This window comes from Primulina tabacum, chromosome 10 (assembly GCF_025594145.1).
Source record: "Primulina tabacum isolate GXHZ01 chromosome 10, ASM2559414v2, whole genome shotgun sequence".
In the NCBI taxonomy this organism is placed as follows: domain Eukaryota; kingdom Viridiplantae; phylum Streptophyta; class Magnoliopsida; order Lamiales; family Gesneriaceae; genus Primulina; species Primulina tabacum.
The window spans coordinates 26,418,469-26,438,302 of NC_134559.1; the positions used below are offsets into that span (position 1 = coordinate 26,418,469).

A 19,834-nucleotide genomic window follows, 5' to 3' on the forward strand; every position below is an offset into this window, starting at 1 on the left:
GAATTTTTCAAATTTACAATCTTAATTTTAATGTTAACAAAACTTGTTATTTTGTGTTATTAATATTTTATCTTAATATATACAGAAGTTAGGATCAGTTACAAGTTGTTTACATCGCAAACTGAAGACCCAACTGATCATACAAACCAAATCAGGTGAACTGATACGTCAAAAGAGTAGTTCAGCTGATTGTCCAATTGATAGGTAGTTCAGCAGAAAAACCTCAAAAACCCGACCAGCCGAAAGAGTGTTCAACGGAATAAAATAGCTAACAAAATAAAGGAGATGGGATGTGGCACGCGACAAAGAAATATGCAAACGTGCAGCCCATGTGAGCAGATTGGGCCACTACCACAGAGAGAATCTTGGATAAAATGGTAATTTGGACAAGTCAAAAATTCATGTGAAACAATCTCACGGGTCATATTTTATGAGACGGAATTTTTATTTGAGTTATCCATGAAAAAATATTACTTTTTATGTTAAGAGTATTACTTTTTATTGTTAATATCGATATGATTAACTCGTCTCACAGATAAAAATTCGTGAAACCATCTCACCGACTCTTTCGACAAAGCCTTCAAGAACAAGTCCACGTTACATTTACATCTCAAATTTAATTAATTTTACTGTCATTTTTTTTTTTGAAAATAACTTTACGCCCATTATTCAGTATTTTTCGATGTACATCGCACAAATCCCGATTGTTCCGTTTGATTGTTGAATAAAATAATGAATTTCCTACTCTGGCCCAAGTTTTTTTCCAAGAATTTCATATATAGCAAACGCAGATGCATTTAATATTATATTCTAAGAAAAGAGGCAATCAATATACTATATTACATTGTAAATGAGCCCATTCTTTGACAAGCAGAGGGATCCCATTACAATTCAACACAAACTCTTATATAATCAAGAAAAATCAAACTATTTAATTTAATTTTTTTTATAAAAAAAAAAGGAAAAAAAAAAGTCGATAAAGCACACATCACATGTAGGGGAAACATTGCAAAGTCCCCATGTATATTACCAGATAGATATATATGGAGATAGAAGACGAGGGAGGGGTGTGTTTGATTAGTCAAAGTCTTTCTTTTTTTTTTTTTTTCTTTTCTCTTTTTCCATTCGAGAGGGTCGATCAATTGTGGGGTGGTGCTGGTGCGGGGTGAGGCGGAGCTTTGCACTGATAACACTTGGCAAAGAGCCCGAATGTGTCGATTTGTTTAATGAAATTCGTTACGCTCGCCCATCCCCCGAACCCAAAGCCAACTACCAATACCCAGATCACGATGAAGGCGTTCACAAGATACATTGCCGCCCAACTCGGCAAGAAGAATGGTGGCTTCTCCGCGGCATTCTACATCAAACAAAAGAAGAGGAGGTATTCAGTTAGAGGAAACAGAAAAAATATACAAGAGATTTTAAAAACTATTGTTGTAAATTTTATTTTTATATAAATTTTAAAAATGAAAAAAAAAAATTGTACTGATAAAACGTGGAGATCAGATCATAGCATGTAACTAAACTGAAAATGACTTGCCACCCAAAATATTGAAATCTTGGGCCAATATTTCCAAATCCATGCATTTAATATCACTAACATTCTGCCTATACTCTCCACTCTACCCACCCCAACATGGGAAAATTCTTGCACAAATTTTTACTTTATTTTCACTTTTTTAGGCCAAAGTAAAATCTCAATTATTCGTTGCAATCTTTACCTTCCGAGAGGTGCCTTTTCTGTATGTGAGCATGTGAGCCAGCGCAGGGATGATGTAGACTGTAAAGCTCACTAAAAGCGCACCAACCGCCGAATTAATCGGCCCGAAAAATGGGAAAACAATGGCCAAGAACCATATAGGGATCACCACAGGCAGCCTCGCAAGCGCCCTCAAGCATATACTTCTTGTATCGTGCATCCCGATCACCTTCTCCCACACAAAGTACAGTGGCGTGCACGCGAATCCGAATGTTATGAACTGTTTTTCCAAATGTGTTAGATCAACAGCGACAATTCATGTTCAATTCGTTTCTATTTAGGAAAACAACAGATCAACCTGATGGATAAGCATGAGTATAACGGCGGTGTCACGCCAGCCGTTTTTTGGGAGGAGAGCGAATGCATTGGAGTGGGTTAGGAGCTGATCGCCAAACGCCCAGTAGACGGCGGAAGCCGAGGGTAAGGTAAGGGTGAACACATAGAGTGTGGCTAACAAGTATATGTACTTGAACTTTTGAGGCTTCCACATGGCATGCATGATTTCCCTGTCAATATTTTTTTACCAGAAGCAAAAGATGATCAAGAATTGATCTTTGATACATCTTAGGCAAACCTCAGTCCACGGATTAAGGTAAAAACATAGAACATATGAGATATTTATTTGTAAATAGATCAATAACTTGAACAAAGAAGTGACAAACTTTATTTACTCGGGGCGGCGGGCGGGGAATGGGGACCAGATAATTTTTATTAATGTTAAGTGTTCTTTTTTTTCCCCCTCAATTCTCAGTTCAAATAAACAAAGAAAAAGCTGTTTCTATGATTGTCTCGTAATACAGTCCCCTATGAGGTCGGCAAAAGTTGCACAGAGAAGCCGGGAATAGGAAGAAGAAGAAGAAAAAAAGATGACATTTCTCTTAAAAAAACTAAAATGTAAGAATAAAAGTAAAATAGGAAAAAAAAATTCAAAAAAAAACATTGAAAAAAGCTTACACAGTTACAGCATGTCCACCAAATGTGTAGAGTATGTTGGTGGCTCCAGTGAAGTACAGCACCAGCTTTTTTGGACCCGAGTGTTGCACTCCTTCAACCTATAATTAATCCAAATTAAGAACACAAAAAAAAAGATAAGAAAACCCGTATTGTAGAGATCCCATTTGGCCATTTGCACAAAAAACCAAACTTTATCATTAAAACAATTATTATTTCAATTTCTTGAAAAAAAAAATTCAACCTGGCCATGAACAAGGGCTGCAATAGTCAAGTACCAAGCTGTGTAAGTAGTCATCCCAAGTCCTAAAAAGGACCAAATTCTGTAGTTGTGAAAAGAGGGGATGAAAACAGTGGTGGCACAGCAAGCTCCAAATATATATGTCCATGTCCTCTTGTCCAGGTGGTCATTTATGTAGTATATGTTGCTGAAAAATATATGTCAATTATTTTTGTGGATATCCAATCTTCTATCCAAGATTATGATTGGAAATATATAAAAAAAAATTAAAAAGTTCTGTTATAGTTTGATCACCTTGCACAGGCTATGAGTTGGATGACAGATCCAAAGAGGAGAAAAGTGCAGTTGAAGGCTAAACCTGCAGCTTTCCAGTATGGCCCAAGTAATCCATCAAGAACTTCGAACCACTGCATTTTGAGAAATTAAATCAAGGATTTTAGCCTTTGTTTAGCTTTTATTTTTTGTGGGTTTTTCCTTTTTTTTTTATTTTTTCTTGTTTTTGCGAGATTAACGGACCTGGATGACATGATTCTTGAAGCTGACATCTTCTTTTTCCTTTCTGCTGCGGTATTCAATGTAAAGAACACTGATGAGATACGCAGTCCAGCTGCCCATTAAACCGTAGAAAATTTGAAATACAATCCCAGAAAGCATTCCAAGTTGGGAGAAAGAATAAGGGAGAGTTAACAAAACTTGCGCAACCTGCAAAAAAATCCAGGTTAAGAATGCTGTAGAATGTAAAATACAATGAATCAGACTGAGAAATGGAGAGTGGGGAGGGGAGAAAAACAGAAATGCACATACTTGATTGGAAGCACAGCTGAACCAGGCATCGTAGGCTGATCCGCCGTGCCAGAGGGCGTTTTTAACGCTGAAAATGGGCAGCTCCTCCACCATCTCCTCCTCCTTTCCGTCGCCGTCAAGCTCAGTCTCATTGAAGTTGGATACAATAGCTTCTTCCGCTTGCTTCATCGTCCCCTATTTCGTCTACAGAAGATTCTCTCACGGATCTGAAAGTGAAGATTAGGGGGAGGAAAAAAACACGCAATGAGACAAAAGAATTGCACGGAAGCAAGCACCACCACCTTCTTCCAAGAAAACGAAAGCCAAGAGAAATTCTCAGATCCAAAACATATGGGATTTGGAATTAAGCAAGAAAGAAACAAATAAAAAAGAGCACAATCCCAACAAATATAAGAAACAAAAAGAAAAGAAAACTCCTAAGTTTCACTTTCCCAAATTCCCCATTTGTGACGAGTCTTTTTCTTGAACCCGGATCTCCGAAACAAAAATAAATTCTTTCCAGACAGAAAAAAAAAGGGTCCTATTTCTATTTACCGATAAACCCAATAAAAACACACACACACAACAAAAAAGATTTTTCAAGAAATACTTTATTTCAGAAGAACCAAAATATGAAGAACTCTTCATTTTAAGGCAAAAGAACTGAGATTCAGTAAATGCCTGCCTAGAAATTCTTGCACTGAGCGTAGGAATAAAGCCAAGAATTCAGTCCAGGCGTCGAACCAAAACTAAATGCACCACAGCACTTCAAATCTCTACGCAGCGGCCGTAAATTAGAGGCGGCGAGGAAGAGCCCTCAAAATAAGCAAAATTTCAGGTGACAGAATAGAGTGCCCTTTATTATTTTTTATAGTGTCCAGAAAAATACGGAGAGAGAGAGAGAGACCAAAAGCAAGCGAGTGAGAAGATAGTAAAGAGTACTTTCTGCTACTATTATATATATGAACATTATAAAATGATACTGTTTTGGGGAGTGTGTCAGTGTGTGTATTGATTGATTTCTTATATTATTTTATTCTTTTAATAAATAATTTGATAATATTATTTTATATTTTATAAAAATAAATTTATAGAGAAAAAGGAATGAACAAAGAATTGTTCTCATGTGTTGTTAAATTAAAAAGAAGATATTGTAAATATGAGATTGTAATATTTGAGGATGATTTCAAATATATGATGAGTAGGTCTTTTGTGAGACGGTCTCACGAAACTTTATCTGTGAGACGAGTCAACCCTACCAATATTCACAATAAAAAGTAATATTTTTTCATGGATGACCCAAATAATAGATATATCTTACAAAATACGACCCGTAAGATCGTCTCACACAATTTTTTTTCATATGTATCCTTTTACCTATGGAAATAAATTGGAAATAAATTCAATTTAATTAAAAACAAAAGAACATATAAATGCAATGTTTTTTTTTTTTAAAAAAAAAAAACATATTGGACTTTGATGAAGGAAAGTGTTATCAAATCTGCATGATCTGATACCTTAAAAAAAATAAAAAAAAAACTGCATGATCTGATTTAAAAGTTGAATTCGATATTTCAAGTATGTTTTTTATGTAGCAGTTCTGTCCTTTTTTGAATGCTATTTATTGATCATATTGACTAGCCACTAAATTAATTTTTAAATATATAAATTAAATAATAAAATTTAAAGTCTACAAATTTTGTGAAAAATTCACGAGCACGATGCATAAATTATTTAATAAACAAACAAAATAAATAAGGTGACGGTGCCTTCTTTGGGGAAAAACGACTATTTAATTATATAATCAATAAGCACATGAAAATAAGCACTAAAGAATCTGAATTTGGGCATTCGTTGATGAGGTGTTACTATAAAGATAATATATTCACATTATATTTATTGGTCTAATTTTATTTTAATTATATGAATTTCATATATTTTTATGAATATTGTTACATGTCGAAATCAATCTTAGACGCTTAAATTCAATATTAGGCCAACATGAACTCAAATAATTGAGTTGTTATTTGTTGGTTTAAGGATTGTCTTACCAAAAAATACTTTTATTTTTTAAAATTTTATATTATTATTTAAAAATATTACGTATTTTTAAATTTATTTATATATATATTATTTCAGTATTCCGATATATACTAAAAATTTTCAAATTTCATATTGTCATCGTACCGAAAATTTTTGTATCGATACCATACTATACCGAAAATTTCAATATTTTTTGATACAGTACCATCGGTTTACTGAAAATTATGTATCTTTCTCATTCTAACATCAACTCTTACATCACAAAAAATACAATAACAAAATTTTATTTGTCAAAGTTACGATACATTGAATATGTAATCCCGTGATATAATAAAAAATCTCACGATGTAAATATCCATATATAATATAATAGATATATACTTTTAACCTTATATTCATAAATGTATAGACATGATAATTAAATTGGGTAAATGCTCGATTAATTGCGATTTATGAATATTAATTTTATTAATTAATAACGAAAACGGTGGAGATCTTGACCAACTTTAATTAGAAAATTAGAAAACACAATAATTGAAAGGAAGTAATTAAAGAGGCGACATTTGGAAATGATGAACGCTCGAAGCTGTTGAGAGACAAATGAGACAAATATGTCTAATTTTGGACAAATTAATGATTGTTGTTTTACTCGAGTTGTATGTCGTAATTGCATGGAGGCAACAGCTTCAAGAAACGGGAAAATTGTCATATAATTGGTTAAGTTTATTATTAGATTATAATATGGAGAAATTGGAAATCACTCCTCATTTTCAAACTCAACTTTCTCCTCACTCCCCATCCACTTATTTCATTGTTTAAACTCTCCCCTTTTCTAAAATTTTCAAAAATACCCTTAAATCTTTAATTTCTTTGGTACGTGGCATTGTTATACCTATCGAACCTGTTCTTGAAGGCATATAGCTCCAAGACATGCGGTTACGCAAGGTTTCCAGCCTATATACCATTTTCAAATAATCGATTTTTCTTTTTATTATTAAAGGCCCATCATGCTTCCGTAAATTAAAATTAAATCTTTTACCTCTTTGACCGGAGTGTCATCGGGTTATATCCACCGTATTTTACGCACTGCTCCTCACAGTACAACCACATGATTGCAACCGATGGTTACCGATGCAGATTCCTTCAGTAGTACTTGGCACAACCTTAATTCGTTTCCTACCTTAAGGTGTACAATAAAAGATAAAATTTTGAAAATAATACATGAGAGGGGCGTGAGCCAAAGTTTTCTTTATTCAAACACATAGTATTCTCTTGTAGAGGAGGAGAAACTTGTTTAGCTACTGATAGTAGCTGGACTTGTAAAACACATAAACTAGAAAGAGAATAAATATCTTTTGAAGATAAACGAAGAAGTTGAGTGATGCCTTCATCTTCCTTTTGCTTCTTTATTTATAGAAGTCCCTCACGTATTTGTATTGCGGACTTCAAACTCTTGCAATAATCTGATGCCTTCCAGCTGTGGTTGGCCCTATCTGGTTGAGTGGTTGGATGGGTCCCTCCACTCGAATTGTCTTCTTCCTAGATGATTAATCTAGAAATAGCTAGTTTTTCTGATTTTATCTCCTGGCATAACCAGTAGATATGTGTTTGTATTATAGCAGCTGAGATCTCGTTTTCTTCTTCTTTTAACAATATGTAGAGATCTTTAGTATTTATCAGCTGATTTCTTATTCTCTTGATGCATCTTTTAGAAACCTTTAAATATGTATAATACATTTTTCTTCAGGTTTCGGCTGTGTTTCTTTTATCCCGTTTTATCCTCTTTTTATAGATTATTTTTGGGGTTAAAGTTTCTTGTTTATTGGTTTATTTTATCTTTAAAGATAGGGAATCTAAAAGGATCGGTTAGAAGGTGATAAGTGTTTAGAAGGGGGGGTTGAATAAACACTCACGGATTATGTATTCTTTTTGAATATTGAGTTAAGTTTAGTGACAAGCTGACACTCGGTATCTCGTCAGTCGATAACAATCAATTTAACTGAAGAAACAATTGCAGAAGTAAACTGACTGAGAGATAGAATAACTGACTGAAAATAATAACGGAAATAAAAAGGCACACGGTTTGTTTCTGGATGTTCGGAGAATAGAATAACTCCTACGTCACCCCTTCTATCACGAAGATAGAATATCCACTAAAAGACTTTGATCGAATACAATAGTTGTACTGACCTACTTTAGTTTGGACTTAACACTGCCAAAACTTAAACTCTTAGTTCACAAAAACTTTTACAATGCGTGACTGAATTTAACACGATTGAATGAATCTAACAAAGATTTCAAAGTGTTGATAAGCTCGTAAATGTAGCCTTGATTGCTACTGATATATCTGATAAGAGTGAGCTTTTGATGCGAGTTGTGATTTTAGCAGCGTAACAGCAAGCTTGAATAGAATAGTAGTTCGTGTTATTTTCTTCGACTGCTCTTCTCGCCTATTTATAGGCTTCTCTTCCAACGCTAACATCAAATAATATTTGAATCTTTATATTCGTTGATTGCCACGTCAATATTCTCTGACATTAGTACACTGTAGATTCTGAAATGCGGCGTTCCACTAAATAACAGTCTGCTGTGTACTACTGTCGGTTGAATGTCTTTTCCTGATAACTGATGACGTGTTCAACTGAAGAATCAGCTGCTGGACAATAGCTTGTCTGTTTTCGATTGAATATATCGACTGATCGGTTTACGACTGATCAGTCAGTTGACTTGAAAATTCAGTTACGCTGGTATCAGTTGCCTTTATTATTATGCACATTAATCTTCAGTTGGGCAACTGATAGTTGATTTGCGAAGCCTGGTTATTTGATCAGTTAGTCCAATAAATGCGATACTTAGTTTGTCAAATCACTGAAATTTAGTTTCCAACAATTTCCCCCTTTTTGGTGATTGACAAAATTTAGAACTTAATAAATTGATTAGCAGAAGTAGATAGAACACTTAAAAACCTTGTAGATAAAATAATTTTTCTAGTGTACAGATTCATACAAAGAAAACAAATATCCTTCAACTAATAACTGACAACAGTTGTCTCTTCAGTTCTGATCCTTTCTTATTCCTTCATCAATCTAACTGCTTCCCCTTTTTTGTCAAGCACATCGATTTTTCTAGATAAAATTCGAACATCAGCTGCAATATCTTTGACAGCAGATAATACAGTGTTTTGCAGCAAGTTGATTCTATTTGAAACATATATCTCCATAGATTCAACTCTTTTGCTGATTGAGTCTTGAGTTAGGGAGAGAATCTCAGCTAAGCCTCTGTTCTTTTTAAGTTCGTCAATCGTAAAGGAGATAGAGGTTACAACAGCTTGAATGGACTTCAGTTTACCTGAATTGAATTCGCTAGAGGAGTTCACCTTCAGAGAGTGAGAAAGTTGAGAGAGTTGAATTTCCTTAATTTCTTTCATCATTTTTGACATGTTGTTCTGAATGTCCTGAATCTCTTCAAGGACTAATTCCATTTCTGATGATGAATGAGGAGATACAGGTCCAGATGGCTCTTGTTCTTGTTCGTTGGTAGTTTGATCAAAGACCACCAAAGTCCTGTCAGAAACTTCCGTTTCAGCATGTATCAGCTCTTGTAGATTCTGGGGAGGAGAAGAGATAATAGGAGAATCCACTACAGAAGATGGTTCTTCAGTTTGTTGAACTATTGGTACTTAAGTTTGTATATCTTCAGATGAAACTGAGTTCAGTTGAGGCTCTTCTGTAGAACTAAGAACTGTCTGTTCAGTTACAACCACCGACTGAACTGGTTCATAAAGTACCTCAAACTTAGCCCTTTCGGCTTGTTCTTTAGTTGCTTCAGTTTGAACATCTCCTGGTTTTTCAGGTGATGCAACATCTTCAGCTGTTCTGACTGTTTCAAGCTGAATGTCATTCGTAACTGACTCTATGACCTCTTCTAGATTTGCCAATGTCAATTCAGCTTCAGAGTAAAGCTGTGGATTATCAGTAGGAGGTGCAGAAATTGGTGATGTTGTAGCAACTGAAGTTGAAGGAACAGTTGCTTGTTGAGAAGAAGTAGCAACGTCCTGAGGAGACTCTTGAAATGAATCTTCAGTTGAGAAGTCTTGAGTGGCTGCTGGGATGATTAACTCTTGATCTATTTCCCAATGTTTGATTTCCATTTGTAGACTGATAAGATCAGTTTCCAGTTGAGCATACACTGCTTTATCATTGAATGCGATTGGACTGGTCGGATCAAAGTTTTGCTGTAGCTTAGCAACTATCTTCTGTAGTCTCTGTACTCTCATAAGATCGGAAAAATACTTCTTCCTTTCAAGAACTTGAGTAATGGTCGATGCCTTTACTGTCCTCATCGCCACTTTTTCCATATCAATAAACCTCCTTAGTTTGGATTTCTTCTGAAGTTCTTTGGCAAAGACACGAGTCCTGAATCTGACCCATTCATTAAAAATTTTGAACTTCTCTGCTGAAAATTCATTAATCTCCTGCCAAACGAGATCAATGTGTGTCTGTATAGCATTTGTAGGTCTGGGCTCTTCTTGCATTTTTTCTTTGCCCTTTGGATCAGTCAGGATATGTGGAATGCTTAATCCTGAAGTAGTTGAATCGATACTTTCTCTGATCAATACACCTTTTGGTCTGGCAAAAAGTAAAGAACTATATCCAGAGATTTTGATCAGTGGAGCCGTAACTCCAACAAACTTCTTCTTCTCACTAGGTTCAGTGACTTTCTTTTGTGGGAGAATCTTGGATAGAGGTAACTGATCCTCAGTTGAAGGTTCAGTTGGGATTTCTTTCAAAGGGACAGCCTTGATGGGCTGTTGAGTTTCTGATACAGTCTTCATGTCAGTTGGGAAAATTCCAACTATTTCAGCAGGCTTGGTCTTCAAAGTCCAGTGTTTTTTTGATGATCTTTGGAGATGGAGTTTCCTCAGAGTCAGATTTAGTTACAATCAATTTGCATTTGATTGTCTTTTTCTGAACAGTTTTCTTCTTTTGGACTGATTTAGGAGCCAGTTCAGTCCCAATCTCCTTCTTGATCTTCAAGAATTGTTCAGGAGACATTTCCAACTTTGATTTTGGTGGTAGAACATTTTTGACGTTGAAGATTTTCAGTTTTGATGATTTCTCTGAATCATCAGCCACCAGTCCTTTGACTTTTATCAAACTACTCAGCTACACTGCGAAACCTTTGGACTGCTTGGTTGATTGAAACATATTCCTCAAGATATTGAAGATAAGATGCTTCCAGTTCAGTCTTCGACCAGCCATAATAACAGTAATGGCCTGAAATTTCTCCAAAGTTAGTGCGGCAAATGATCCTGCCTTTGCTAATAGCCCCTTGGCTACAATATCAGCCAGCAAATGAACTTCTGGCTTCAGTTCTTTCTTTGGATCGGAAACTTTGATTTTTCGTCCATCACCAGAAATTAGAATTTTCATCTCTTCGATATCAGATGCCTTAACTTCAGCAAGGTTTGCTAGCCCATCAGAAGGCAGCTGGAATGAGTCGCAGAAGAATTGTTCCTCGATAGTCAGCAACTGACCATTCACAGTGGTGGTGATATGTCCATTCCGATCGACGAAGTCATTAGCATAGAAATCTTGAATCTCTTTGGTATAAATTTCTTGGGAAGAGAAACCCAGAAATTTCTTCAGTCCGGCCTCTTCTAGTTTAATGAAGATGTTCTTCAATGCGTCATCAGGGAAAGTCATAACTGAATCGAAGTCAATACCCATTGCGTTCATGATGTGAGCTGGAATCTGATTTGCCATTAGAACTGAATGAATTTCTGCGAAAAAGAAAGCTTGAATTTGCTTTTGCTATGAGAATCTTAGGTAAGCGTAAGAAAGAAAAACTGAAATGGAGCGAGCAAAGTACTTATGTACGTGACTGTTCAAATTATTGGACACGTGTTAGTCCAAAAAATTTTGAATAATAGACGTGTGTACGTGTGGTAAAAGCGTGTGTTGAGAAGACATGGATTATATGGGTCCACTTTTCAACCTACTATTTGTTGAAAGACAACATTTAATGCCTTGATAATCAGTCACGTCACTTAATATAGAATATTTTTCGATTTATCAGTTAACGTATCGGAGAAGATCAGTTAAATTAGCTCCTGAATGACCAGTTGAGAACTTAGTCAGGTTCAGTTGAAAACCATTGACTATTGTCTTCTCAGTTAACTTTTTTAAATCGTCATTCCCCCTTAATAAATGCATAAATAAATTACAAGAAATTAAGCAAGGCGAATTAAAGTAAATCTTATGCTTAATCGACTGCCGTAATGATTTCGTCCTTTCAGCTTCCTTGACCCTGGGCTATAAATAAGAGTAACTCGGTTAGTTTCAATCATATTAGCAAATAATTATCCAAAACTTAAAATGGCAGGTGCAAGTAGCTCGAATACTCCTGATATGGCCAAAACATTTATGGACTCAGCTCTGGAGAAAAGAAAGATTGCTATGGAAGATGAGGTCTTCCACAAGATTCTCCAATACTGGGAAAAGCTTCAAGAACTCCAGTTTCTCTATGAGTGTGGAGATGCTACCACCCCCAAACTGTTGGCAAAAATAAAAAAGTATCGGCAGCACTTGCGCGATGTGGATGAGGTGAACTTCTTCGCAGATGACGGTGTCTACCTACTAATGTTCCAGAAGGAAAGGAAGATCTTGGAACAAATAGCAGAATCAGATAGCTTCCTTAAGACTTCCACTGGAGGTTTAACCGGTTGGTTGGCCAAGTGGAGGTATGGTGTTGAGGAAGAATATTTTGATGTACTCCGAGCTTATTACTTTTCATGAATGAAATGATTATCTAGTTTATCTTTGTCTTTTATCTTCCTGCAAGAGTTAATCTTAACAGTTGATAAGTAAATCACGAACTGAACATAGTAGTTGACAAATAACAAACTGACATCAGTTAAGAAATTAAGAATTGATAAATGACATAAATTAATTAACAAGTGATATATTTGCAATAAAAATGATTAAGATAAATCAATTAAACCAAGTATATTACGAAAGTGAGAAAACTTAGTCTCGGGCAATGGCTTGGTGAAGATGTCAGCTACTTGTTGTTCAGTTGAGACATACTCCAGTCTGATGTCCTTCTTCAAAGCATGATCTCTGATAAAGTGATGCCTGACATCTATGTGCTTGGTCCTAGAGTGAAGAACTGGATTGTAGGTAATAGCAATCGTGCTTGTATTGTCACAAAATATGGCGATTCTTTGGCAATGACTCCATAGTCTCTCAGTTGTTGCTGAATCCAGAGCAGTTGAGCACAACAACTTCCAGCAGCAAGATATTCTGCTTCAGTTGTGGAAGTAGCAATGGATGTCTGCTTCTTGCTGAACCAAGAGATCAGTCTGTCTCCTAGAAATTGACATGATCCACTTGTACTTTTTCGATCAAGCTTACATCCTGTATAATCTGCATCTGAATATCCAACTAGATTGACAAAGGAGTCTTTAGAATACCATAACCCAACATTTTGAGTGCGTTTCAAATATTTTAAAATATGTTTGGCAGCTGAAAAATGTGATTGCTTAGGGTTTGCTTGAAATCTGGCACAGATACAGACAGAAAATACAATATCAGAACGACTAGCAGTTAGGTATAATAATGAACCTATTAAACCTCTGTAAAGTGTCGCCTCAACTGATATTACCCTTGATCAGTGTCTAGTTTAACTGATGAACTCATGGGAGTACTTGCAGCTGAACATGATTCCATGCCAAATTTCTTCAGCAACTCCTTCGTGTATTTAGCCTGACTGATAAAAATGCCTGTCTCCAGTTTCTTCACTTGCAGTCCAAGAAAAAATGTCAGTTCACCCATCATGCTCATTTCAAATTTATCATGCATCAACTTAGCAAATTTCTTGCATAATTTGGGGTTAGCTAACCCAAATATAATGTCATCAACATAAATTTGAACGAGTAAAATGTGATCATTCTTTGAAAATTTGAACAATGTCTTATCAACTGATCCAACAGAAAAATTGTGATCAGTTAGAAATTTTCAAAGAGTTTCATACCAAGCTCTTGGAGCTTGTTTAAGACCATACAAGGCTTTGTTCAAATGGTAGACATGATCAGGAAAAATGTGAATAATGAAACCTGGAGGTTGTTCAACGTAGACTTCTTCTTGCAACTGTCCATTTAGGAATGCGCTCTTTACATCCATCTGGTAGACTTTGAAATTCTTGAATGATGCATAGGCAAGGAATATTCTGATGGCTTCCAGTCTTGCAACTGGTGCATATGTTTCATCATAATCAATTTCTTTTTCTTGTCTGTAACCTTGTGCTACCAGTCTCGCCTTATTGCGCACAACTGACCCATCTTCGTTCAGTTTATTCCTGTACACCCATTTTGTACCTATAACAGTTTTTGAAATTGGTCTTGGAACTAAGTTCCAGACATTGTTATGGGTAAACTGATTCAGCTCCTCTTGCATTGCATTTGTCTAGTTTGGATCAGCAAGAGCTTCATCAGTTTTCTTCGGTTCCAATTGCGATACGAAAGCTGAATGAATAAATAAATTGAGCATCTGATTTCTAGTTCTCACTGGATCAGATGAGTTACCTATTACCAATTCTGGAGGATGTGATTTTTTCCATCTGTATTCAGCATTTGTTGTATCCAAGTCAGCAACTGCTTCAGTTTGCAACTGGGTGTTTTCTTCAGTTTGCAACTTGGGTGTTTTCTTCAGTTTCAGTTGCCGCTGCGTCAGTTGGTAATTGAATATCCTCAATAGGCTCTGCCAACTGATTATCAGAAGCAGCTTCCTGTTCAACTGATTGATCCACAATTTCAGGTTCTGGTGTTTGAAGGATGTTTCGATTGATGTGATTTTCTTCTTCATGATCATCCTCCAAACTGATATCTGTAAATCTATCCACTAGCTCAACTGGATCAGTTGGCTTGTCAGTTAGTACCGTTTCATCAAAAACATGTATAGACTCTTCAACATTTAGTGTGCTCTTGTTAAAAACTCTATAAGCTTTGCTGACTGATGAATATCCCAGAAATATTCCCTCTCCAGATTTAGCATCAAAGGCTTTTAAATGATTTTTACCATTGTCAAGAATAAAGCATCTGCAGCCGAATATGTTGAAGTAAGAAACCACACTTTTTCGTCCATGCCAGATCTCATAAGGTGTTTTCAAATGATTTTATTAATCATTGATCTGTTCTGAGTATAACACGAAGTGTTTACTGCCTCTGCCCAAAACCTTTGAGATATACCAGAATCAGCAAGCATTGTTCTAGCAGCTTCTTTAAGGGTTCGATTTCTCCTCTCAGCTACACCATTTTGCTGAGGAGTTCTAGCTGCTGAGAGCTCATGCTTAATTCCAGCATTTTCTAAAAAATTTGAAAGAATTTGATTGATGAATTCAGTTCCTCGATCGGATCTGATTCTATTAATTCCAACTGATTTCTCATTTAATAGTCTTTTGAAAAGCTTGATCAGTTGTGCAGCAGTTTGATCTTTGGATTTGAGAAAAATAACCCAAGTAAATCTTGAAAAATCATCCACAACCACCAAGGTGTATTTCATTCCCCCTAAACTCATGACTAGTATTGGACCAAATAGATCCATATGTAACAGCTCTAAGCATCGGGAAGAAGATTTACGGCCCTTGTTTTTAAAAGAAGATTTTACTTGTTTACCAAACTGACATGCTGAACAAATTTTATCTTTGGTAAAATCCATTTGGGCAAACCAGTGATAAGATCGTGATTACTCAGATATGCAATAGATTTAAAGTTCAGGTGGTTTATTCTCTTATGCCACAACCATTTTTTAGAAAATTTTGAAGCAATAAAACATACTGGTGCATAAGGTTGATAATTCCAACTGACTTTGTAAGTGTTTCCACACTGTTTGCCAGTTAGTATGACCTCATCAGTTAAATTTTTGACTGAACAAGAATGTTTGTCAAACTGAACTGAGAATCCATTATCGCATAACTGGCTGATGCTAATCAGATTATACTTGAGATTCTCAACTAATAAGACATCATTAATGATAAAGTTACCATGGATAAGCTTACCCTTACCCACAGTTTTACCTTTGGAATTATCTCCGAAACTGATGTTTGGTCTAGTGTACTTAATCAGTTGAGATAACAATTTTGCATCTCCCGTCATGTGTCGTGAGCATCCACTATCCAAGTACAAGATTGATTCCTTGCTTGTATATGTTACCTGCAATCACACACAAGATATAATTTTGGTACCCTTAGTTATTTGGGTCCTACACTGATTAGTCATTTAGGAACCCAGACTTGGATCAGTCTAACTGATTGTCTAGTTGCTGTATTCAAGATGTTCTTTCTTGATTTGTGTGTGCTTGGTGTGTAGTGTGTAGATCAAACAATATGTGATTTAGCTTTGTTCAACTGATTGTTCAGCCGATATCTTTTCTGAACTGGCTTGTTGTTATAGTAATTGGAGTAGCCATTTGAATAATTCTTGCTGAATCTTTTTGACGACTGACTGTGTGAGTCAGTTAAAACTTTTGGGCTATAACCAATACTATATCTTCTAGCCTTGTTCGTACTTTCAATAGGCTGTTCAACCAGTTTACTTGGCTCAGTTTGTTCTTGTACCACAACTGATTTGACAAAGTGAATGTATTTCCCTTTGTCCGTATTCAGTTTTGGTCGAGTATCATTGGAAGACATTTCATCTTGGTTACTGAATCCCTAAACCAGTTTTATCAGTAACTGATTTCTGTGAGTTCTGTATTTCAGTTAATGCATCAGATGATTTGTTCTACGCCTGAATAAGCTCAGTTTGCACTGAATTTTCAAGCATCAACTTTTGGATCGTTGATTGATTCCTGCTTTTTTCAGCATTGAGCTCAGAAATCTCCCTTTTTAGACTCAACACATCAACTGATTCATCAATTTTAGTTTTATTGTCTATGGGATCAGTTTGCTTTGCTCTGGCCTTTTCAAAAGATAAGTCAAGCTTGTGGTACTCATTTAGCATGTCATGAAGAGTTGAAATGAGTTCTTCTCTAGTGAAATCAGTTGAGCTGAAGTCAAATACCTGTTGACTGCTTGACTCCACTTCTGTATCATCAGCCATTAGACACTTCACTTCTTCTTCACCATCACTGGAACTGCATGAGGTTTCTGGCTCTGACTCCTCGCTGTCAGTTTCTACCCATTTAGATTTACTTTCTTCAGCTAAGAGCACCTCATGCTTCTTCCTGAAAGACTTCTTATCATCCTTGGGTCTCCTTTTGTGCTCGTATGACTTTTTCCTTTTTTCATTCGAGCCTTGACTGTCCTTCTTGGGTTTGGGACAGTCAGAAATGAAGTGACCGGGTTTGCCACAGTTGTAGCAAGCATTTGATTCATCTTTAGAATTGTTTCTTTGATAATGCTTCTGGAACTTCCCTTGATTCTTCCTCATAAACCTTCCAAATTTTTTGATGAATAATGACATAGCGTCATTGCTTAGTTGATCAGCAACCTTCTCGACTGAACCAGTTGGTTCTGTTCTGACAGCAGCTGAGGCAGTTGTGGCTGCTGGAGTAGAAGGTTCTCCTTCTCGAGTTTGCAGCAAATAGGTCATGAAGCAAATAGGTCATGAAGCTCAACTTTGTTTAGATCCTTGGACTCCTTCATTGCCATGGTCTTAACGTCCCACTCCTTGGGAAGATCTCTGATCACTTTTAATGCAACTTCTTTGTTGGTATACACTTTTCCAAGTGTGTTTAGCTCATTGATGATACAACTGACTCTTTCATCATACTCATGCATTGGTTCTCCAGCTCTCATCTTTATGTTGTCAAACTTTTGAACAGCAACAGAAAGTTTATTCTCTTTTGTTTGTTCATTTCTTTCACAAAGCTGGATCAGTTTTTCCCAAATCTCCTTAGCTGTCTTACACATCTTGATTTTGCTGAAAGTTACTTTATCCAGCGTTTTCTACAGTATATCCTTTGCCACATTGTCCAAATTTGCTTTTCTTTTATCCTCAGTAGTCCATTCATCTCTGGGTTTTCAATTCTATGAGGTGCTCCATCGATGATTGCAACTGCTGTGTTGGCTTTCAATATTTTCATCAGACCTTCAGTGATGACACACCAAATGTCATCGTCTTATGCAGCTAAGTGAGCCTGCATTCTGATTTTCCAATAATCGAAGTCTTCTCTGGAGAACATAGGGATTTTATTGAAAGATGCCATGATAATCAGTTTGAGTAGAAATATTCTGAGACGAGATACAACGGCTCTGATACCACTTGAAAGGATCGGTTAGAACGTGATAAGTGTTTAGAAGGGGGTTAAATAAACACTCACAGATTATGTATTCTTTTCGAATATTGAGTTCAGTTTAGTGACAAACTGACACTCGGTATCTCGTCAGTCGATAACAATCAGTTTAACTGAAGAAACAGCTGCGGAAGTAAACTGACTGAGAGATAGAATAACTGACTGAAAATAATAACTGAAATAAAAAGGCACATGTTTGTTTCTGGATGTTCGGAGAATAGAATAACTCCTACGTCACCCCTTCTATCACGAAGTTAGGATATCCACTAAAAGACTTTGATCGAATACAATAGTTGTACTGACCCACTTCAGTTTGGACTTAACACTGCCAAAACTGAAACTCTTAGTTCACAAAAACTTTTACAGTGCGTGACTGAATTTAACGCGACTGAATGAATCTAACAGAGATTTCAAAGTGTTGATAAGCTCGTAAATGTAGCCTTGATTGCTACTGATATATCTGATAAGAGTGAGCTTTTGATGCGAGTTGTGATTTTAGCAGCGTAACAGCAAGCTTGAATAGAATAGTAGTTCGTGTTATTTTCTTCGACTGCTCTTCTCGCCTATTTATAGGCTTCTCTTCCAATGGTAACATTAAATAATATTTGAATCTTTATATCCGTTGATTGCCACGTCAATATTCTCTGACATTCGTACACTGTAGATTCTGAAATGCGGCGTTCCACTAAATAACAGTCTGCTGTGTACTACTGTCGGTTGAATGTCTTTTCCTGATAACTGATGACGTGTTCAGCTGAAGAATCAGCTGCTTCAGCTGCTGGGCAATAGCTTGTGTGTTTTCGACTGAATATATCGACTGATCGGTTTACGACTGATCAGTCAGTTGACTTGAAAATTCAGTTACACTTGTATCAGTTGCCTTTATTATTATGCACATTAATCTTCAGTTGGGCAACTGATAGTTGATTTGCGAAGCCTGGTTATTTGATCATTTAGTCCAATAAATGCGATGCTTAGTTTGTCAAATCACTGAAATTTAGTTTCCAACAGAATCCAATGGTCATTTTTCTTTTACCACCGATTATTAGTGGTCCTTGTGTTCCACTCACATGGTGGTCCTTCCTTTTGTTAGTGGGATAGGCACATGCCCCCTTTAGCTTTGTCGGGGAATCTTTGGCTTTCTGTGTCCCCGAGGAAAACGTGCTTGTGGTCCTTCCCCACTTGTACTTGTTTCGGTAAAATGTTTACGATGAGATCTAGGCTTGAATCCTTTACCGAATTCCGGTTCTTTCTGATTCTGGCATTCTGGGAAATGTTTTATGACCATCTTCCCACATGTGCCATATTACAGAATCTTCGACGAGTCTCTTTACTTGCCGGCAGCTTGCTGTTCCACAGAAGATTTATTTTCTTTTCGAACTTATCTTCTGCGAAGCTCGTTGTTTTTCCTGTCATTGTATTCAACAGGAAAGATCCATTTACAGAATTTTGGTAAAACTTAAATGGATATTTGACATGTCCATCTCTGTAAGACAGACCCAAACTCCCTATGCTCTTCTAGTAGATATGTCATCTTCATTGAATGAAGAGACTAGGGGTGTCTCGTTTGTAGGAGGATCCTTGATGAATTTCTGGACATTCATGTCTGGCCTCCTTAACTTGATGAAATGAAAGGCTTCGTGTGAGCCTTTCCCTGCTGGTTCTGGTGCTGTACTAAAAAAATACAGTTCCAGAATATCTCATCTGAACAAATGATCATTGTTTGTCCAAGTTTCATGCAATGCTTCCTGTATCCACTTTGGT

General features: G+C 36.3%; 1 protein-coding gene across 2 annotated transcripts; it reads right to left on the bottom strand.

The window, feature by feature from the left end:
* Positions 1-818: 818 nt before the first annotated feature.
* Positions 819-4,666, bottom strand: LOC142505418 (auxin transporter-like protein 2). 2 transcript variants are annotated; one of them, XM_075618394.1, is made up of 9 exons: positions 4,420-4,666; positions 3,756-3,961; positions 3,468-3,653; positions 3,246-3,358; positions 2,955-3,138; positions 2,714-2,811; positions 2,058-2,265; positions 1,722-1,979; positions 819-1,357 (listed from the first exon to the last, which is right to left on the bottom strand). In XM_075618394.1, exons 2-9 carry the CDS (start codon positions 3,921-3,923, stop codon positions 1,139-1,141), a joined length of 1,434 nt encoding a protein of 477 aa, XP_075474509.1. In that variant the 5' UTR covers positions 3,924-3,961; positions 4,420-4,666; the 3' UTR covers positions 819-1,138. The 2 variants fall into 2 exon arrangements, with proteins under 2 accessions (XP_075474509.1, XP_075474510.1); XM_075618395.1 differs by having other exon boundaries at positions 4,416-4,666.
* Positions 4,667-19,834: the final 15,168 nt, after the last annotated feature.

What these genes read in the sequence shown, in the direction of transcription:
- LOC142505418 (XM_075618394.1), bottom strand. Translation starts at nt 3,923, where the DNA reads ATGAAGCAAGCGGAAGAAGCTATTGTATCCAACTTCAATGAGACTGAG. An exon ending in CAACTCATAGCCTGTGCAAG is followed by an intron (nt 3,139 to 3,245) that starts GTGATCAAACTA and finishes TATATTTTTCAG; the next exon opens with CAACATATACTACATAAATG. An exon ending in CAGCCCTTGTTCATGGCCAG is followed by an intron (nt 2,812 to 2,954) that starts GTTGAATTTTTT and finishes GATTAATTATAG; the next exon opens with GTTGAAGGAGTGCAACACTC.